This window comes from Salmo trutta, unplaced genomic scaffold, assembly GCF_901001165.1.
Source record: "Salmo trutta unplaced genomic scaffold, fSalTru1.1, whole genome shotgun sequence".
Lineage (NCBI taxonomy): Eukaryota > Metazoa > Chordata > Actinopteri > Salmoniformes > Salmonidae > Salmo > Salmo trutta.
This window is the reverse complement of record NW_021822149.1, coordinates 3,284-24,210: the sequence shown is the minus strand read 5'-3', so window position 1 is coordinate 24,210 and position 20,927 is coordinate 3,284. Positions and strand designations below refer to the sequence as shown.

At 44.8% G+C, this 20,927-nt stretch overlaps 1 protein-coding gene across 2 annotated transcripts; it reads left to right on the top strand.

The window, feature by feature from the left end:
• Window positions 1-422: 422 nt before the first annotated feature.
• On the top strand, window positions 423-18,621 carry LOC115180744 (activating transcription factor 7-interacting protein 1). Of its 2 annotated transcripts, none has more exons than XM_029742925.1 (9): window positions 423-567; window positions 4,187-4,265; window positions 4,875-5,006; window positions 11,351-11,437; window positions 11,855-11,931; window positions 15,274-15,349; window positions 16,377-16,502; window positions 17,413-17,762; window positions 18,302-18,621. In XM_029742925.1, exons 2-9 carry the CDS (start codon window positions 4,188-4,190, stop codon window positions 18,501-18,503), a joined length of 1,128 nt encoding a protein of 375 aa, XP_029598785.1. In that variant the 5' UTR covers window positions 423-567; window position 4,187; the 3' UTR covers window positions 18,504-18,621. The 2 variants fall into 2 exon arrangements, with proteins under 2 accessions (XP_029598785.1, XP_029598784.1); XM_029742924.1 differs by lacking the exon at window positions 423-567 and adding an exon at window positions 3,928-4,015.
• Window positions 18,622-20,927: the final 2,306 nt, after the last annotated feature.

Sequence of the window (20,927 nt, the reverse complement as noted above, 5' to 3'; positions counted from 1 at the left end):
CACAATTATATCAATTATCACAATTATATTCAGCTTGAATCTTTCCAACACATGTTTTTTCAGGACAAATTCCATGTAACACTTTAAATTAAACTTCCTTTACCTTGTTACAGATACAATATGTGTCAGCCATTTTTCATGCTTTCTCCCATTGTATATGCCCATAGATTTTCGACCCCAAAAAAATATTGCGGGAAATGTAGCTAATATCACAACAACAAAAAAATAGCCATAATCTGTTTATTACTACGTGTTATCGTTGAGGAATGTTAATATATTGTCAAATGAATATATTTTTTTGTCATGTAAAATCTATGTGACTTTTTAAATCATCATCATCATCAAGCAGAGAGAAATGAATGGTCTCAAAACCCCCACCAAAGTCACGCCAGATGTTTTGAAGAATTCTCGCGATATTCTTAGAGATTTACCGATGGGTCCGTTTCCGGTAATCCAGGAATTCGGTGCTCTGTTGTTTTCCTCCGTTTTTCGGTAGCTGCTAACGGAGCTAGCTACTAGACAAGAAAGAAAAGCCCCTTAGCAGAGAACAAAAAAAGATCGAGACAGGTTTGTGTTACGTTTTCTAATCTGGAATTGATTATTTATTGATTTAGTTCTTAATTCATTGGAAATGTTGGAGAGATTTGTTGAGATGCTTTAGAGCCGTTGCTAGTTAACGTTAGACATGTAAACGTTATTTAGCTATAACGTTAGTTTTTCCTGCATCCCGATTACAAGGAGAGACGGAGGGAGGATTTTTTGTTTTGTTATCTTAAACCAGAATTGTGTTGGTGTAACCGGTGTGAAATGTTAAAATAGTTGTTTTCCCCTTGTTCGGTAAGGGCCACGGTATTTGTGGAGCGATGGGTAACGGTACTTCTAGTGTGACTGGTTCGAGTCCAATATGGGGACGCATATGGGAAGTAACAGCTAACGTTACCTAACTTACAAACGTAGGGAACAAACTTGATTTTAGTTATTAGTCCAAGTCACACAATAAAAAATAAAATAATTGTTGTACCGTGAGCCTAGAAACGAAACGGCAAAATGTCAACAACATTGTGTAAATCATGTTTATGAACTTAAACACTTTGAAAACGTGTAAAGGATTCCGGTGTCTTTACATTTCTGCCCTGCTAGAGCTGATTTATTGCTCGCCGCCATTGGACTCTGGAACAGTGGAAACAACGTCCTCTTGGAGAAATAAATCACGCTTCACCATCTGGCAGTCTGACAGACAAATCTGGGTTTGGCTGATGCCAGGAGAACGCTACCTTCCCCCAATGCATAGTGCCAAACTGTAAAGTTTGGTGGAGGAGGAATAATGGTCTGGGGCTGTTTTTCATGGAATGAGCCCCTTAGTTCCAGTGAAGGGAAATCTTAACGCTACAACATACAATGACTTTCTAGATGATTCTGTGCTTCCAACTTTGTGGCAACAGTTTTAGAGAAAGGCCCTTTCCTGTTTTTAGCATGACAATCAATCAGATGTATTTATAAAGCCCTTTTTACATCAGCAGATGTCACAAAGTGTTTATACAGAAACCCAGCCTCAAACCCCCAAACAGCAAACAATGCCCCCGTGCACAAAGCGAGGTACATACAAAAAAAAAAGTTTTTCGAGATCGGTGTGGAAGAACTTGACTTGGCCTGCACGTGCACTATGATTTTGAAATTGTACCTTTTTTAAAATGTTTTTATAATATTACAAGTTTTGAGCCACACTGTTAATATTCATGATTCAACTATGTACTTAATGATGTTGACACTTTCTAGTTTTGTTTCCTAATGTCACAGAAGGCCTTTTCTGAAGCCTTGTTTGGTGGGTGGCCTTGGACTACATGTAGGGGTCGTTCATTTGATCTGAGTCAATTTCTGACCCCTTTTTGCTTTCAACAAAACTTTACACACACACACACACACACACACACACACACACACACACACACACACACATATATATATATATATATATATATATATATATATATATATATATATATATATATATATATATATATATATATATATATATATATATATATATATATATATATATATATATATATATATATAGAGAGAGATAGATAGATCGATCAGAAAGCGACTTTTTGGAACTGAATGCCAAAACATTCAGGAGATATGGGTCCCCATCCCCCCCACCCTACCATGAGACGGCCATGTTTTCATTCAGGAGATATGGGTTCCCATCCCCCCACCCTACCATGAGACGGCCATGTTTTCATTCAGGAGATATGGGTTCCCATCCCCCCCACCCTACCATGAGACGGCCATGTTTTCATTCAGGAGATATGGGTTCCCATCCCCCCCACCCTACCATGAGACGGCCATGTTTTCATTCAGGAGATATGGGTTCCCATCCCCCCCACCCTACCATGAGACGGCTATGTTTTCATTCAGGAGATATGGGTTCCTCATCCCCCCACCCTACCATGAGACGGCCATGTTTTCATTCAGGAGATACGGGTTCCCATCCTACCATGAGACGGCCATGTTTTCATTCAGGAGATATGGGTTCCCATCCTCCCATGTCATGTCTTGAAATTATACAGACAGACGGATTAAAAAGTACATTTACATTGGTAGTACTTCAGACAGCCAACTTTGTAACTCCGCCCGTAACTGTTGGACGTTTCTAACATTCCCAGAAGGCATTGGGTTATTGAGTCATTAGTTATTTTTTTACACTTTAAGCCATCACTCTGCCGTCGTGGTTTAGAAGTATGTGAATTTTTATCTCTCGCGTGTAATAAATTCTATACATTAGTTTATACTTGATTTAAGCGTACATTTTTGTTGTTGTTAACTGTAGTTTCGTTAGTTATGTTCCAACATTCCCTCCATTTTGTACCAACATCAGTTATTTTAAAGTTTTTGTTACGGTAGTTCATCGGTAAGATATAAAACCTTACAGATAGCCCATTTAACCAACAATCTCTTCCTATGAGCGTCAGGGCTCGCTATCTTAAAATAATGTTCTCGCTCGCTCAAATGCTACAGGCCAAGGCAGTGGTGATTTTATCATGTAAATCTTGGTGGGGGGAACCCCCCCCCCCCCTTCAAATTGGGGGATGCATGCCAGCAAACCCACAACACAACACTAAACAATATATTAGTTGTACAATGACGGTTTTGGAACCTCGAATCAAAATAAAATCACAGTATCGAATAGCAATACATATCCTATTGGCACCGTAGTAAGGTGAGGATATCGTCAGGTCCCTCTCTCTCCGTGCTGAAGGCAGTTGAGTTATTGGCGTCAGGGCTCGCTATCTTAAAATAATGTTCTCTCTCTCTCGCTCGCTCAAATGCTACAGGCCAAGGCAGTGGTGATTTTAGCATGTAAATCTTGGTGGGGGGGAAGCCCCCCCCTCTCAAATTGGGGGATGCATGCCAGCAAACCACAATACAACATTAAACAATACAGTAATTGCACAATGACGGTGACAAACGGTGCCCACACACTGTTAGGGCCGACATAAATCTGTCCCAACAGCCGAGTCCCCAACAGCCGAGTCCCCAACAGCCGAGTCCCCAACAGCCGAGTCCCCAACAGCCGAGTCCCCAACAGCCGAGTCCCCAACAGCCGAGTCCCCAACAGCCGAGTCCCCAACAGCAGAGTCCCAACACCTTACCACTGCTACACCTGGCTTTCAGAGGAGCCTTGTCTGGCAGCGAAACAGTTCATCACTTAAACAAATGTGTTTTCTGATGACAATTGAGATGTTCAAACTATGTCACAAGGGGACGACAAGCGGATGAGAGGCAATCCGTAATTTAGATTCCAATACGCACAGAAAGGTTATTTCTCTCAAATTTTGTGCACAAATTTTGTTTACATCCCTGTTAATATTGAGTGTTGTTGAGTATTTATGTCTGTAATAATAAATCAATTTTTTTTGTTGGGGGGGGGGAAATTATTCTGATTGGCTAGGCCTGGATTCCCACCAATGGCTACGCCTCTTCCCAGTCATAGTGAAATCCATAGATTAAGGCCAGTTAATTGATTTAAATTGATTGATATCAATAAACTCTTAGAAATTGTTGCATGTTGCGTTTTTAAAAAATATTTTCTGTTCAATATTTCAAATATAGTCATTAACCATCCAGAAATATAACTGTTGGCTTTAGTTTAGTTAAAGCATTCTGTCTTCATCTTCACCAGGATGAGGAAGAGGACCAGAGAGCATGAAGATGGGTCACCTGACTCTGACCAGCCAATCAAGATGTTCTCCAAGTATGAGGTAATTAGTCTGGTCATATTCAGTTGGAATGACTCTTAATTCATTGGCTTTCTGTTGTGGAATGTTTTTGGTATGTTGTGTCCAGGTCCAGGGCCTGGTGTTTATATTAACCAGGTGTGTATATATTAACCAGGTGTGTGTGTATTAACCAGGTGTATATATTAACCAGGTGTATATATTAACCAGGTGTGTATATATTAACCAGGTGTGTGTATATATTAACCAGGTGTGTGTATGTATTAACCAGGTGTGTATATTAACCAGGTGTGTGTGTATTAACCAGGTGTGTATATATTAACCAGGTGTGTGTATATATTAACCAGGTGTGTGTGTGTGTTAACCAGGTGTGTGTGTATATATTAACCAGGTGTGTATATATTAACCAGGTGTGTTTATTAACCAGGTGTGTGTGTGTGTGTTAACCAGGTGTGTGTATATATTAACCAGGTGTGTGTATATATTAACCAGGTGTGTGTATATATTAACCAGGTGTGTGTATATATTAACCAGGTGTGTGTATATATTAACCAGGTGTGTGTGTGTATTAACCAGGTGTGTGTGTGTATTAACCAGGTGTGTATATATTAACCAGGTGTGTGTTCTCCCCAGGTACAGGGTCTGCTCCAGCAGGAGGTGCATAGTGCCATGAAACAGTCTGAATCCAAGATGGCGTCTCTACTAGAGAGGGTCCAGTTACTGGAATGTGAACCTAAATACGACCAGCCCATACGCAGACTGGAGGTAGGGGGGGGGTCCAGTTACTGGAATGTGAACCTAGTAGAAACCCTAGTTAGAGGTGGAATAACCCTCCTCTCTCTCTACTAATAGAAACCCTAGTAAGAGGTGGAATAACCCTCCTCTCTCTCTCTACTAATAGAAACCCTAGTTAGAGGTGGAATAACCCTCCTCTCTCTCTCTCTACTAATAGAAACCCTAGTAAGAGGTGGAATAACCCTCCTCTCTCTCTCTACTAATAGAAACCCTAGTTAGAGGTGGAATAACCCTCCTCTCTCTCTCTACTAATAGAAACCCTAGTTAGAGGTGGAATAACCCTCCTCTCTCTCTCTCTACTAATAGAAACCCTAGTTAGAGGTGGAATAACCCTCCTCTCTCTCTCTACTAATAGAAACCCTAGTTAGAGGTGGAATAACCCTCCTCTCTCTCTCTACTAATAGAAACCCTAGTTAGAGGTGGAATAACCCTCCTCTCTCTCTCTCTACTAATAGAAACCCTAGTTAGAGGTGGAATAACCCTCCTCTCTCTTTACTAATAGAAACCCTAGTTAGAGGTGGAATAACCCTCCTCTCTCTCTCTCTCTACTAATAGAAACCCTAGTTAGAGGTGGAATAACCCTCCTCTCTCTCTACTAATAGAAACCCTAGTAAGAGGTGGAATAACCCTCCTCTCTCTCTCTACTAATAGAAACCCTAGTTAGAGGTGGAATAACTCTCCTCTCTCTCTCTGCTAATAGAAACCCTAGTTAGAGGTGGAATAACCCTCCTCTCTCTCTACTAATAGAAACCCTAGTTAGAGGTGGAATAACCCTCCTCTCTCTACTAATAGAAACCCTAGTTAGAGGTGGAATAACCCTCCTCTCTCTCTCTCTACTAATAGAAACCCTAGTTAGAGGTGGAATAACCCTCCTCTCTCTACTAATAGAAACCCTAGTTAGAGGTGGAATAACCCTCCTCTCTCTACTAATAGAAACCCTAGTTAGAGGTGGAATAACCCTCCTCTCTCTACTAATAGAAACCCTAGTTAGAGGTGGAATAACCCTCCTCTCTCTCTCTCTCTACTAATAGAAACCCTAGTTAGAGGTGGAATAACCCTCCTCTCTCTCTACTAATAGAAACCCTAGTTAGAGGTGGAATAACCCTCCTCTCTCTCTCTCTGCTAATAGAAACCCTAGTTAGAGGTGGAATAACCCTCCTCTCTCTACTAATAGAAACCCTAGTTAGAGGTGGAATAACCCTCCTCTCTCTCTCTACTAATAGAAACCCTAGTTAGAGGTGGAATAACCCTCCTCTCTCTCTCTACTAATAGAAACCCTAGTTAGAGGTGGAATAACCCTCCTCTCTCTCTCTACTAATAGGAACCCTAGTAAGAGGTGGAATAACCCTCCTCTCTCTCTCTACTAATAGAAACCCTAGTTAGAGGTGGAATAACCCTCCTCTCTCTCTCTCTACTAATAGAAACCCTAGTTAGAGGTGGAATAATCCTCCTCTCTCTCTAGAGGTGGGAATAACCCTCCTCCTCTCTCTCTACTAATAGAAACCCTAGTTAGAGGTGGAATAACCCTCCTCTCTCTCTACTAATAGAAACCCTAGTTAGAGGTGGAATAACCCTCCTCTCTCTCTCTACTAATAGAAACCCTAGTTAGAGGTGGAATAACCCTCCTCTCTCTCTCTACTAATATAAACCCTAGTTAGAGGTGGAATAACCCTCCTCTATCTCTACTAATAGAAACCCTAGTTAGAGGTGGAATAACCCTCCTCTCTCTCTCTCTACTAATATAAACCCTAGTTAGAGGTGGAATAACCCTCCTCTCTCTCTACTAACTAGAAACCCCTAGTTAGAGGTGGAATAACCCTCCTCTCTCTCTACTAATAGAAACCCTAGTTAGAGGTGGAATAACCCTCCTCTCTCTCTCTACTAATAGAAAACCCTAGGTTAGAGGTGAATAACCCTCCTCTCTCTCTACTAATAGAAAACCCTAGTTAGAGGTGGAATTAACCCTCCTCTCTCTCTACTAATAGAAAACCCTAGTTAGAAGTGGAATAACCCTCCTCTCTCTCTCTCTACTAATAGAAACCCTAGTTAGAGGTGGAATAACCCTCCTCTCTCTCTCTACTAATAGAAACCCTAGTAAGAGGTGGAATAACCCTCCTCTCTCTCTCTCTCTACTAATAGAAACCCTAGTTAGAGGTGGAATAACCCTCCTCTCTCTCTCTCTACTAATAGAAACCCTAGTTAGAGGTGGAATAACCCTCCTCTCTCTCTACTAATAGAAACCCTAGTTAGAGGTGGAATAACCCTCCTCTCTCTCTCTACTAATAGAAACCCCAGTTAGAGGTGGAATAACCCCCTCTCTCTCTCTACTATAGAAACCCTAGTTAGAGGTGGAATAACCCTCCTCTCTCTCTCTCTACTAATAGAAAACCCTAGTTAGAGGTGGAATAACCCTCCTCTCTCTCTCTACTAATAGAAACCCTAGTTAGAGGTGGAATAACCCTCCTCTCTCTCTCTACTAATAGAAACCCTAGTTAGAGGTGGAATAACCCTCCCTCTCTCTCTACTAATAGAACCCTAGTTAGAGGTGGAATAACCCTCCTCTCTCTCTCTACTAATAGAAACCCTAGTTAGAGGTGGAATAACCCCCCTCTCTCTCTACTAATAGAAACCCTAGTTAGAGGTGGAATAACCCTCCTCTCTCTCTCTCTACTAATAGAAACCCTAGTTAGAGGTGGAATAACCCTCCTCTCTCTCTCTACTAATAGAAAACCCTAGTTAGAGGTGGAATAACCCTCCTCTCTCTCTCTACTAATAGAAACCCTAGTTAGAGGTGGAATAACCCCTCCGCTCTCTCTCTACTAATAGAAACCCTAGTAGAGGTGGAATAAACCCCTCCTCTCTCTCTCTACTATAGAAACCCTAGTTAGAGGTGGAATAACCCCCTCTCTCTCTCTACTAATAGAAACCCTAGTGTAGAGGTGGAATAACCCCCTCTCTCCTCTCTACTAATAGAAACCCTAGTTAGAGGTGGAATAACCCTCCTCTCTCTCTCTACTAATAGAAACCCCTAGTTAGAGGTGGGAATAACCCCCCTCTCTCTCTACTAATAGAAACCCTAGTTAGAGGTGGAATAACCCTCCTCTCTCTCTCTACTAATAGAAACCCCAGTTAGAGGTGGAATAACCCTCCTCTCTCTCTACTAATAGAAACCCTAGTTAGAGGTGGAATAACCCTCCTCTCTCTCTCTCTACTAATAGAAACCCTAGTTAGAGGTGGAATAACCCTCCTCTCTCTCTCTACTAATAGAAACCCTAGTTAGAGGTGGAATAACCCTCCTCTCTCTCTCTACTAATAGAAACCCTAGTTAGAGGTGGAATAACCCCCCTCTCTCTCTACTAATAGAAACCCTAGTTAGAGGTGGAATAACCCTCCTCTCTCTTTACTAATAGAAACCCTAGTTAGAGGTGGAATAACCCTCCTCTCTCTCTCTCTACTAATAGAAACCCTAGTTAGAGGTGGAATAACCCTCCTCTCTCTCTACTAATAGAAACCCTAGTAAGAGGTGGAATAACCCTCCTCTCTCTCTCTACTAATAGAAACCCTAGTTAGAGGTGGAATAACTCTCCTCTCTCTCTCTCTACTAATAGAAACCCTAGTTAGAGGTGGAATAACCCTCCTCTCTCTACTAATAGAAACCCTAGTTAGAGGTGGAATAACCCTCCTCTCTCTACTAATAGAAACCCTAGTTAGAGGTGGAATAACCCTCCTCCTCTCTCTCTACTAATAGAAAACCCTAGTTAGAGGTGGAATAACCCTCCTCTCTCTCTACTAATAGAAACCCTAGTTAGAGGTGGAATACCCTCCTCTCTCTCTCTGCTAATAGAACCCTAGTTAGAGGTGGAATAACCCTCCTCTCTCTACTAATAGAAACCCTAGTTAGAGGTGGAATAACCCTCCTCTCTCTCTCTACTAATAGAAACCCTAGTTAGAGGTGGGAATAACCCTCCTCTCTCTCTCTACTAATAGAAACCCTAGTTAGAGGTGGAATAACCCTCCTCCTCTCTCTCTACTAATAGGAACCCTAGTAAGAGGTGGAATAACCCTCCTCTCTCTCTCTACTAATAGAAAACCCTAGTTAGAGGTGGAATAACCCTCCTCTCTCTCTCTCTACTAATAGAAACCCTAGTTAGAGGTGGAATAACCCTCCTCTCTCTCTACTAATAGAAACCCTAGTTAGAGGTGGAATAACCCTCCTCTCTCTCTCTACTAATAGAAACCCTAGTTAGAGGTGGAATAACCCTCCTCTCTCTCTCTCTACTAATAGAAACCCTAGTTAGAGGTGGAATAACCCTCCTCTCTCTCTCTACTAATAGAAACCCTAGTTAGAGGTGGAATAACCCTCCTCTCTCTCTACTAATAGAAACCCTAGTTAGAGGTGGAATAACCCTCCTCTCTCTCTACTAATAGAAACCCTAGTTAGAGGTGGAATAACCCTCCTCTCTCTCTCTCTACTAATAGAAACCCTAGTTAGAGGTGGAATAACCCTCCTCTCTCTCTCTCTGCTAATAGAAACCCTAGTTAGAGGTGGAATAACCCTCCTCTCTCTACTAATAGAAACCCTAGTTAGAGGTGGAATAACCCTCCTCTCTCTCTCTACTAATAGAAACCCTAGTTAAAGTTGGAATAACCCTCCTCTCTCTCTCTACTAATAGAAACCCTAGTTAGAGGTGGAATAACCCTCCTCTCTCTCTCTACTAATAGGAACCCTAGTAAGAGGTGGAATAACCCTCCTCTCTCTCTCTACTAATAGAAACCCTAGTTAGAGGTGGAATAACCCTCCTCTCTCTCTCTCTACTAATAGAAACCCTAGTTAGAAGTGGAATAACCCTCCTCTCTCTCTCTCTCTACTAATAGAAACCCTAGTTAGAGGTGGAATAACCCTCCTCTCTCTCTCTCTACTAATAGAAACCCTAGTTAGAGGTGGAATAACCCTCCTCTCTCTCTACTAATAGAAACCCTAGTTAGAGGTGGAATAACCCTCCTCTCTCTCTACTAATAGAAACCCTAGTAAGAGGTGGAATAACCCTCCTCTCTCTCTACTAATAGAAACCCTAGTTAGAGGTGGAATAACCCTCCTCTCTCTACTAATAGAAACCCTAGTTAGAGGTGGAATAACCCTCCTCTCTCTACTAATAGAAACCCTAGTTAGAGGTGGAATAACCCTCCTCTCTCTCTCTCTGCTAATAGAAACCCTAGTTAGAGGTGGAATAACTGTGTTTCTCTGCTAATAGAAACCCTAGTTAGAGGTGGAATAACCCTCCTCTCTCTCTCTGCTAATAGAAACCCTAGTTAGAGGTGGAATAACTGTGTTTCTCTGCTAATAGAAACCCTAGTTAGAGGTGGAATAACCCTCCTCTCTCTCTCTGCTAATAGAAACCCTAGTTAGAGGTGGAATAACCCTCCTCTCTCTCTCTGCTAATAGAAACCCTAGTTAGAGGTGGAATAACCCTCCTCTCTCTCTACTAATAGAAACCCTAGTTAGAGGTGGAATAACTGTGTTTCTCTGCTAATAGAAACCCTAGTTAGAGGTGGAATAACCCTCCTCTCTCTCTCTCTACTAATAGAAACCCTAGTTAGAGGTGGAATAACCCTCTACTAATAGAAACCCTAGTTAGAGGTGGAATAACCCTCCTCTCTCTCTCTCTCTACTAATAGAAACCCTAGTTAGAGGTGGAATAACCCTCTACTAATAGAAACCCTAGTTAGAGGTGGAATAACCCTCCTCTCTCTCTCTCTACTAATAGAAACCCTAGTAAGAGGTGGAATAACCCTCTGCTAATAGAAACCCTAGTTAGAGGTGGAATAACTGTGTTTCTCTGCTAATAGAAACCCTAGTTAGAGGTGGAATAACCCTCTGCTAATAGAAACCCTAGTTAGAGGTGGAATAACTGTGTTTCTCTGCTAATAGAAACCCTAGTTAGAGGTGGAATAACCCTCTACTAATAGAAACCCTAGTTAGAGGTGGAATAACCCTCTGCTAATAGAAACCCTAGTTAGAGGTGGAATAACCCTCTGCTAATAGAAACCCTAGTTAGAGGTGGAATAACCCTCTGCTAATAGAAACCCTAGTAAGAGGTGGAATAACTGTTTTTCTCTGCTAATAGAAACCCTAGTTAGAGGTGGAATAACCCTCTGCTAATAGAAACCCTAGTTAGAGGTGGAATAACCCTCTGCTAATAGAAACCCTAGTTAGAGGTGGAATAACCCTCTGCTAATAGAAACCCTAGTTAGAGGTGGAATAACCCTCTGCTAATAGAAACCCTAGTTAGAGGTGGAATAACTGTGTTTCTCAGGCTCACATAAAGAAAGTGAAGAGGAGGGGGGATGCAGCCATCTCTTATGTCAGGATGCTACGACCTCCAGGAGTTAAACACAATCAGGTAGGACTCACACACACTCTCCTCCTCTCTCTCTCCTTTCTGTCCTCTCTCCTTTCTGTCCTCTCTCCTTTCTGTCCTCTCTCCTTTCTGTCCTCTCTCCTTTCTGTCCTCTCTCTCTCTCTGTCCTCTTTCTCTCTCTCTGTCCTCTTTCTCTCTCTGTCTCTCTGTCTCTCTCTGTCCTCTCTCTCTCTCTCTGTCCTCTCTCTCTCTCTCTGTCCTCTCTCTCTCTCTCTCTCTCTCTCTTTCTCTGTCCTCTCTCTCTCTCTCTGTCCTCTCTCCTCTCTCTCCTTTCTGTCCTCTCTCTCTCTCCTCTCTTCTCTCTCCTCTCTCTAACACTGTAGAGACGTGCGGTCGTGGTTTGTATGTTCCATGGTGGTGATGCGTCTTTGTGAAAGATAATGATGTGTGTTTCACCAGAGGATGCTGGGTTCTGGTCTTGTGGACCTGACTGAGACCGAGACTGAGAGTGGACTGGGTACTGTGGACATCAGCAGGTAGACACACACACACACACACACACACACACGTAACAGTACACACACACACCACACACACACACAGTAGGTCCTGTACCGCTATGAAATGAAATCTCATTTACACCCCTGGCTCTGACAGGGGTGTAAAAAGTATTTGGGGGGGAAAATGTATTTGATCCCCTGCTGATTTTGTACGTTTGCACACTGACAAAGAAAGGATCAGTCTATAATTTTAATGGTTTATTTGAACAGTGAGAGACAGAATAACAACAAAAATATCCAGAAAAACGCATGTCAAAAAATGTTATAAAATGATTTGCATTTTAATGAGGGAAATAAGTATTTGACCCCCTCTCAATCAGAAAGATTTCTGGCTCTCAGGTGTCTTTTATACAGGTAACGAGCTGAGATTAGGAGCACACTCTTAAAGGGAGTGCTCCTAACCGCAGCTTGTTACCTGTATAAAAGACACCTGTCCACAGAAGCAATCAATCAATCAGATTCCAAACTCTCCACCATGGCCAAGACCAAAGAGCTCTCCAAGGATGTCAGGGACAAGATTGTAGACTTACACAAGGCTGGAATGGGCTACAAGACCATCGCCAAGCAGCTTGGTGAGAAGGTGACAACAGTTGGTGCGATTATTCGCAAATGGAAGAAACACAAAAGAACTGTCAATATCCCTCGGCCTGGGGCTCCATGCAAGATCTCACCTCGTGGAGTTGCAATGATCATGAGAACGGTGAGGAATCAGCCCAGAACTACACGGGAGGATCTTGTCAATGATCTCAAGGCAGCTGGGACCATAGTCACCAAGAAAACAATTGGTAACACACTACGCCGTGAAGGACTGAAATCCTGCAGCGCCCGCAAGCTCCCCCTGCTCAAGAATACATATACATGCCCGTCTGAAGTTTGCCAATGAACATCTGAATGACTCAGAGGACAACTGGGTGAAAGTGTTGTGGTCAGATCAGACCAAAATGGAGCTCTTTGGCATCAACTCAACTCGCCGTGTTTGGAGGAGGAGGAATGCTGCCTATGACCCCAAGAACACCATCCCCACCGTCAAACATGGAGGTGGAAACATTATGCTTTGGGGGTGTTTTTCTGCTAAGGGGACAGGACAACTTCACCGCATCAAAGGGACGATGGACGGGGCCATGTACCGTCAAATCTTGGGTGAGAACCTCCTTCCCTCAGCCAGGGCATTGGAAATGGGTCGTGGATGGGTATTCCAGCATGACAATGACCCAAAACACATGGCCGAGGCAACAAAGGAGTGGCTCAAGAAGAAGCACATTAAGGTCCTGGAGTGGCCTAGCCAGTCTCCAGACCTTAATCCCATAGAAAATCTGTGGAGGGAGCTGAAGGTTCGAGTTGCCAAACGTCAGCCTCGAAACCTTAATGACTTGGAGAAGATCTGCAAAGAGGAGCGGGACAAAATCCCTCCTGAGATGTGTGCAAACCTGGTGGCCAACTACAAGAAACGTCTGACCTCTGTGATTGCCAACAAGGGTTTTGCCACCAAGTACTAAGTCATGTTTTGCAGAGGGGTCAAATACTTATTTCCCTCATTAAAATGCAAATCAATTTATAAAATTTTTGACACGCGTTTTTCTGGATATTTTTGTTGTTATTCTGTCTCTCACTGTTCAAATAAACCTACTATTAAAAATATAGACTGATCCTTTCTTTGTCAGTGGGCAAACGTACAAAATCAGCAGGGGATCAAATACTTTTTTCTCACGCTTTGAACCTCGCGGCTTAAACAATGACGCGGCTAATATATGGATTTTTCCCGCTTTCAATTTTTTATTTTTTTTTATCCAAAAAACACATTCTGTGACGTGCTCAGTTTTTTGGCGGCATGAAGCTGCCATTAGACCAATGAAATTGGCGAACGGGGTTAAGGTCAAAACAACTATTTTTGTTTACTGTTCAGATTAAATCGAGCGCTCTCAAACTTCCCATCGTTCTGATTACGGTAGTCATTTTGTCACCCTCATCATGGAAAAGACACGAAGAAATGCACATGATGCAGCTTTCAAGTTGAAAGCGATTGATCTGGCTGTTGGAAAAGGAAACAGAGATGCTGCACGGCAGCTTGGTCTTAACGAATCGATGATAAGACGTTGGAAACGGCAGCGTGAGGAATTGACTCGGTGCAAAAAGACAACTAAAGCTTTCAGAGGGAGGAAAAGCAGATGGCCCGAACTAGAAAATGAGCTGGAAGACTGGGTCGACACACGGAGAGCAGACGGACGAGGTGTTTCTACTGCGCAGATCCGACTGAAAGCCAAAACAATCGCCGCCGAAATGAAGTTTGAGGATTTTAGAGGTGGACCATCGTGGTGCCTCAGATTTATGAGACGTAAAGGCCTGTCCGTCAGGGTACAGACGAGTCTGCGTCAGCAGCTTCCGCCCGACTACGAGGAAAACGTTTCAAACTTCCGCAAATTACGGTATGTATTTATAGTATATATCAGGACAAACAGTATGTATTTATAGTATATAACTCAGGACATACAGTATGTATTTATAGTATATAACTCAGGACATACTGTATGTATTTATAGTATATAACTCAGGACATACAGTATGTATTTATAGTATATATCAGGACATACAGTATGTATTTATAGTATATATCAGGACATACAGTATGTATTTGTAGTATATATCAGTATACAGTATGTATTTGTAGTATATCTCAGTATACAGTATGTATTTGTAGTATATATCAGTATACAGTATGTATTTATAGTATATCTCAGTATACAGTATGTATTTGTAGTATATCTCAGTATACAGTATGTATTTGTAGTATATCTCAGTATACAGTATGTATTTGTAGTATATAACTCAGGGCGTACAGTATGTATTTGTAGTATATATCAGTATACAGTATGTATTTATAGTATATAACTCAGGGCGTACAGAATGTATTTATAGTATATAACTCAGGGCGTACAGTATGTATTTATAGTATATCTCAGTATACAGTATGTATTTGTAGTATATCTCAGTATACAGTATGTATTTGTAGTATACGGGTCTTTCTGTTAGTTCGGGTGCCAGTCAGTATTTACTGCGGTGGCCATCTTGTTAGAGCTGTTGATACTAATCTACCATTTTATTAATGTTATATCGTTAAGATATAAAGGGGGGTCGTGGGTACATTCAATATTATAATTCTACCATAAGCCGCCACCAAAGTCTTTTTTATTTTTTTTTAGAATCTGTTAGTTCGTCCATGAAACATGAAACCAGGCCTTTACATGCTGTGTTTTTAATGTTTTTGTTCAGTGTTTAATAATATATATATTATTATATCTCTCTATAATCCATGTTGTTCAGGTCAGATTCTGATGAGGAAGACTCAGCTGAGAAGCAGAGGAAGAGGAAGGTCGTAGATGGGTTCTGGCAGAAAATGGTAACGTACACACACACTACACACACACACACACACACACACACACACACTACACACACTACACACACACACACACACACACACACACACACACTACACACTACACACACCACACACACACTACACACACACACTACACACACACACTACACACACCACACACACACACACACACACTACACACACACACACACACTACACACACACACACACTACACACTACACACACACACACACACACTACACACTACACACACACACACACACACACACTACACACACTACACACACACACACACACTACACACACTACACACACTACACACACTACACTACCACACACACACACACACACACTACACACACACACACACACACTACACACACTACACACACTGCACACACACACACACACTACACACACACACACACACACACACTACACACACTACACACACACACACTACACACACTACACACACTACACACACACACACTACACACACACACACACACACACACACACTACACACACACACACACACACACTACACACACACTACACACACACACACTACACACACACACACTACACACACCACACACACACACACACACATACATACAGGGGCGAACTCGGGGGGCTCACACTACACACACACACACCTATCTATCACACACACACTACACACACTACACACACTACACACACACACTACACACACACACTACACACACACACTACACACACTACACACTCCACACTACACACTACACACACTACACACACACACACTGCACACACTACACACTACACACACACACATACATACAGGGGCGAACTCGGGGGGCTCACACTACACACACCTATCTCTCACACACACACTACACACTCCACACACACACTACACACTCCACACACACACACACACACACACACTACACACACTACACACACACACACACACCTACTGATGAGGTTCTGATACTAACAGCTTGTCTGTGGTTGGTTGTTTTGTCTCTCTAGATGTCCAATAAAAAGGCCCCAGACAGGAAGAGAGAAAAAGAGAGGAATGGAAAGAAACAAAACATCCCTCTTCCTCCTCCTCCTCCTCTTTCTCCTCTTCCTCCCGTTCTCTCTCCTCAAGTCCTGGTAGGTTCCTGCTACGCTCTGACCTCTGACCTCTCTGCATTCCATGTCACCTGTCACTCTCAATGGTGTTCTGACAGTGGTTATTAGTGGTTATTAGCGGTTATTAGCGGTTATTAGCAGTTATTAGCGGTTATTAGCGGTTATTAGCAGTTATTAGCGGTTATTAGCGGTTATTAGCAGTTATTAGCGGTTATTAGCAGTTATTAGCGGTTATTAGCGGTTATTAGTGGTTATTAGCGGTTAGTGGTTATTAGCAGTTATTAGCGGTTATTAGCGGTTATTAGCAGTTATTAGTGGTTATGATCTAGCAACAATATAGTCTTCTGAAAGTGGTTATTAGTAGTTATTAGTAGTTATTAGCGGTTATTAGTAGTTATTAGTGGTTATTAGCGGTTATTAGCCGTTATTAGTGGTTATTAGTGGTTATTAGTGGTTATTAGCAGTTATGATCTAGCAACAATATAGTCTTCTGAAAGTAGTTATTAGTGGTTATTAGTAGTTATTAGTAGTTATTAGCGGTTATTAGTAGTTATTAGTAGTTATTAGCGGTTATTGGCGGTTATTAGCGGTTATTAGCAGTTATTAGTAGTTATTAGCGGTTATTAGTGGTTATTAGTAGTTATTAGCAGTTATTAGCGGTTATTAGCAGTTATTAGCGGTTATTAGCGGTTATTAGCAGTTATTAGCGGTTATTAGCAGTTATTAGCGGTTATTAGCAGTTATTAGCGGTTATTAGTGGTTATTAGCGGTTAGTGGTTATTAGCAGTTATTAGCGGTTATTAGCGGTTATTAGCAGTTATTAGTGGTTATGATCTAGCAACAATATAGTCTTCTGAAAGTAGTTATTTTCTGTCTTTCTCTCTCAGTACCTTGCAAACCATATAACCTCTCCCTTCTCTTGTGTGTGTAGAAGGTAGAGGCTTCTGTGGTACCAGTGACCAGACCAGCAGTCACGTCTCCAGACGGTCCAGTTAAAACGGAGGGCACGGTGAAGATGGAAACCACGGTTAAGACGGAGGAGTCCTCGTGTCCTCCAGTCCCTCTTCGTCTTCCTCCGTCTCAGAGTGAGCTGCTGTCCCGTCTCCCTCCTCTCCCCCCGACCCCGTTCCCTTCCTCCCTCCCTCTCCAGGCCGCCTCTTACTCCATCCCCCAGAAGCCCCTAGTACACCTGGCCCGTATCCGAAACCCTGCCCCTTGTCTGGTCATCCACTGGAGGGTGACGGAGGAAGACCCCGCAGCGCCCGACATGGACAGTTACAGGTACAGACACACACAGAGCGACCCGGCTCTCGCAGGCTATGAAAGTGAATGGGGCAAGTTGTGCAATTTGTCGAACTTTCAAATCAACTGAAATCATCTCCATGTTTTTAGTGTTTTATGATTACCATTTACAAACAACAATAGAAAGGAATGTCTCCCCTCTCCCTCCCTCTCTCTCCCCCTCTCCCTCCCTCTCTCCCCCCTCCCCCTCCCTCTCTCCCCCCTCCCCCTCTCTCCCTCCCTCTCTCTCCCTCCCTCTCTCTCTCTCTCTCTCCCCCCTCCTCCTCTCCCTCCCCCCTCCTCTCTCCCCCTCTCCCTCCCTCCCTCTCTCTCTCCCTCTCCTCTCTCCCTCCCTCTCTCTCTCCCCCTCTCCCCTCCCTCTCTCTCTCCCCCTCTCCCTCCCCCCTCTCTCTCCCCCCTCTCTCCCTCCCTCCCCTCCCCTCTCTCCCCTCCTCCTCCCCTCTCTCCCTCTCTCCTTCCCCTCCCCTCTCTCCCCCTCCTCTCCCCCCCTCCCTCCCCCCTCTCTCCCCCCCCTCCAGTATCTACATCGCTCAGGAGAGTCATAGCAGCAGCGTCTCCCCGTCCTGGAGGAATGTGGGTGTGGTCAAGGCCCTGGCCCTGCCCATGGCTGTCACGGTAACCAAGTACCAATCGGGTACCACCTACGTGATCGTGGTGGGCAAGGACCGGTACGGTCGCTACGGACCGTACAGCGACATACAGACTGTCCTCCTGGCGTAGAGATGTGGCTGGGAGCGAGGGGTTGAAAGGTTACTGAGATCTTAGTGACCTGCTATTCTCTGTGCTGCCATCTAAAGAGGAACAGATGTATTTTCAACAGCATTACACACCGATCCAATGAAGGATACCTAGCGATGCGTGGAGGGGGGGGGGGGACGAGCGTCTGGGGGGGAGGGGGGGGCCTGAGCGTCTGGGGGGGGAGGGGCTGAGCGTCTGGGGGGGGAGGGGGGGGCTGAGCGTCTAGGGGGAGGGGGGGCTGAGCGTCAGGGGGGAGGGGGGCTGAGCGTCTGTGGGGGAGGGGGGGGCTGAGCGTCTGTGGGGGAGGGGGGGGCTGAGCGTCTGTGGGGGTGGGGGGGGCTGAGCGTCTGGGGGGAGGGGGGGCTGAGCGTCTGGGGGGGGAGGGGGGGCTGAGCGTCTGGGGGGAGGGGGGGGCTGAGCGTCTGGGGGGGGAGGGGGGGGCCCGAGCGTCTGGGGGGGGGGGGGGCCGAGCGTCGCCGAGCGTCTGGGGGGGAGGGGGGGCTGAGCGTCTGGGGGGAGGGGGGGGCTGAGCGTCTGGGGGGAGGGGGGGGCTGAGCGTCTGTGGGGGGTGGGGGGGGGCCTAGCATCTGGGGGGGAGGGGGGGCCGAGCGTCTGGAGGGGAGGGGGGGCCGAGCGTCTGGGGGGGAGGGGGGAGGGCCTGAGCGTCTGGGGGAGGGGGGTCTGGGGGGAGGGGGGGGCCGAGCGTCTGGGGGGGAGGGGGGCTGAGCGTCTGGGGGGAGGGGGGCTGAGCGTCTGGGGGGGAGGGGGGGGGCTGAGCGTCTGGGAGGGAGGGGGCTGAGCGTCTGGGAGGGAGGGGGGCTGAGCGTCTGGGGGGGAGGGGGGAGGGCCTGGGGGGGAGGGGGCTGAGCGTCTGGGGGGAGGGGGGGGATGAGCGTCGGGGGGGGGGGGGGGGGGCTGAGCGTCTGGGGGGGAGGGCTGAGCGTCTGGGGGGGGGGGGGGGGGGTTTCACCCTTGTACTTGATTGATGAATTTAAAGTCACTAATTAGTTAGGAACCAACCTGAATGTAGACGGAGACTCACCCAGATAACCTGGAATATTAGACTGGCGAGGACCACGGGTTTAAAGATGGAGACTCATCCTTCATCACCGCGGTAACGACTGGTGTCATTCTGTTTACGCATCTGTCCTAGTTGTGTTAGTATATCTGTCCTAGTTGTGTTAGTACATCTGTCCTAGTTGGGTCAACTGTGTTAGTGGTGTTGTCATGACTACCAGTCACACCTGTTAGCAGATGTTATTTCATAACTTTCTTGTTCAACTTTTAACCACCGTTGTATAATAAACTATCTCACGGTTTCCTAACTTGTCCTTGTACAGTTTGTGATGATATGAAAAAGGTTTGTCTGTGTCTGTATGGCCCAGAGCTTCTGACGGTGCAGGCTTTTGTCCCAGCCCAGCACTAACACATCTGATTTCAAATACAATGGTCTAAATACCCACCATCTCTCCAGGACTGTGGAGTTACCAGACTCTTTGAATAGAGACCATCTCTCTCCAGGACTGTGGAGTTACCAGACCCTTTGAATAGAGACCATCTCTCTCCAGGACTGTGGAGTTACCAGACCATCTCTCTCCAGGACTGTGGAGTTACCAGACCCTTTGAATAGAGACCATCTCTCTCCAGGACTGTGGAGTTAGCAGACCCTTTGAATAGAGACCATCTCTCTCCAGGACTGTGGAGTTACCAGACCATCTCTCTCCAGGACTGTGGAGTTACCAGACCCTTTGAATAGAGACCATCTCTCTCCAGGACTGTGGAGTTACCAGACCATCTCTCTCCAGGACTGTGGAGTTACCAGACCCTTTGAATAGAGACCATCTCTCTCCAGGACTGTGGAGTTACCAGACCATCTCTCTCCAGGACTGTGGAGTTACCAGACCCTTTGAATAGAGACCATCTCTCTCCAGGACTGTGGAGTTACCAGACCATCTCTCTCCAGGACTGTGGAGTTACCAGACCCTTTGAATAGAGACCATCTCCAGGACTGTGGAGTTACCAGACCCATCTCTCTCCAGGACTGTGGAGTTACCAGACCCATCTCTCTCCAGGACTGTGGAGTTACCAGACCCTTTGAATAGAGACCATCTCCAGGACTGTGGAGTTACCAGACCATCTCTCTCCAGGACTGTGGAGTTACCAGACCCTTTGAATAGAGACCATCTCTCTCCAGCACTGTGGAGTTACCAGACCATCTCTCTCCAGGACTGTGGAGTTACCAGACCCTTTGAATAGAGACCATCTCTCTCCAGGACTGTGGAGTTACCAGACTCTTTGAATAGAGACCAAAAAGGCCAAACTGATCCTGAATCTGCTCTCCTACCCTGAGACGCTTTATGAATACAGACACTGAGCTGCGGTTCACCAGCAGATGGCACCAGATCC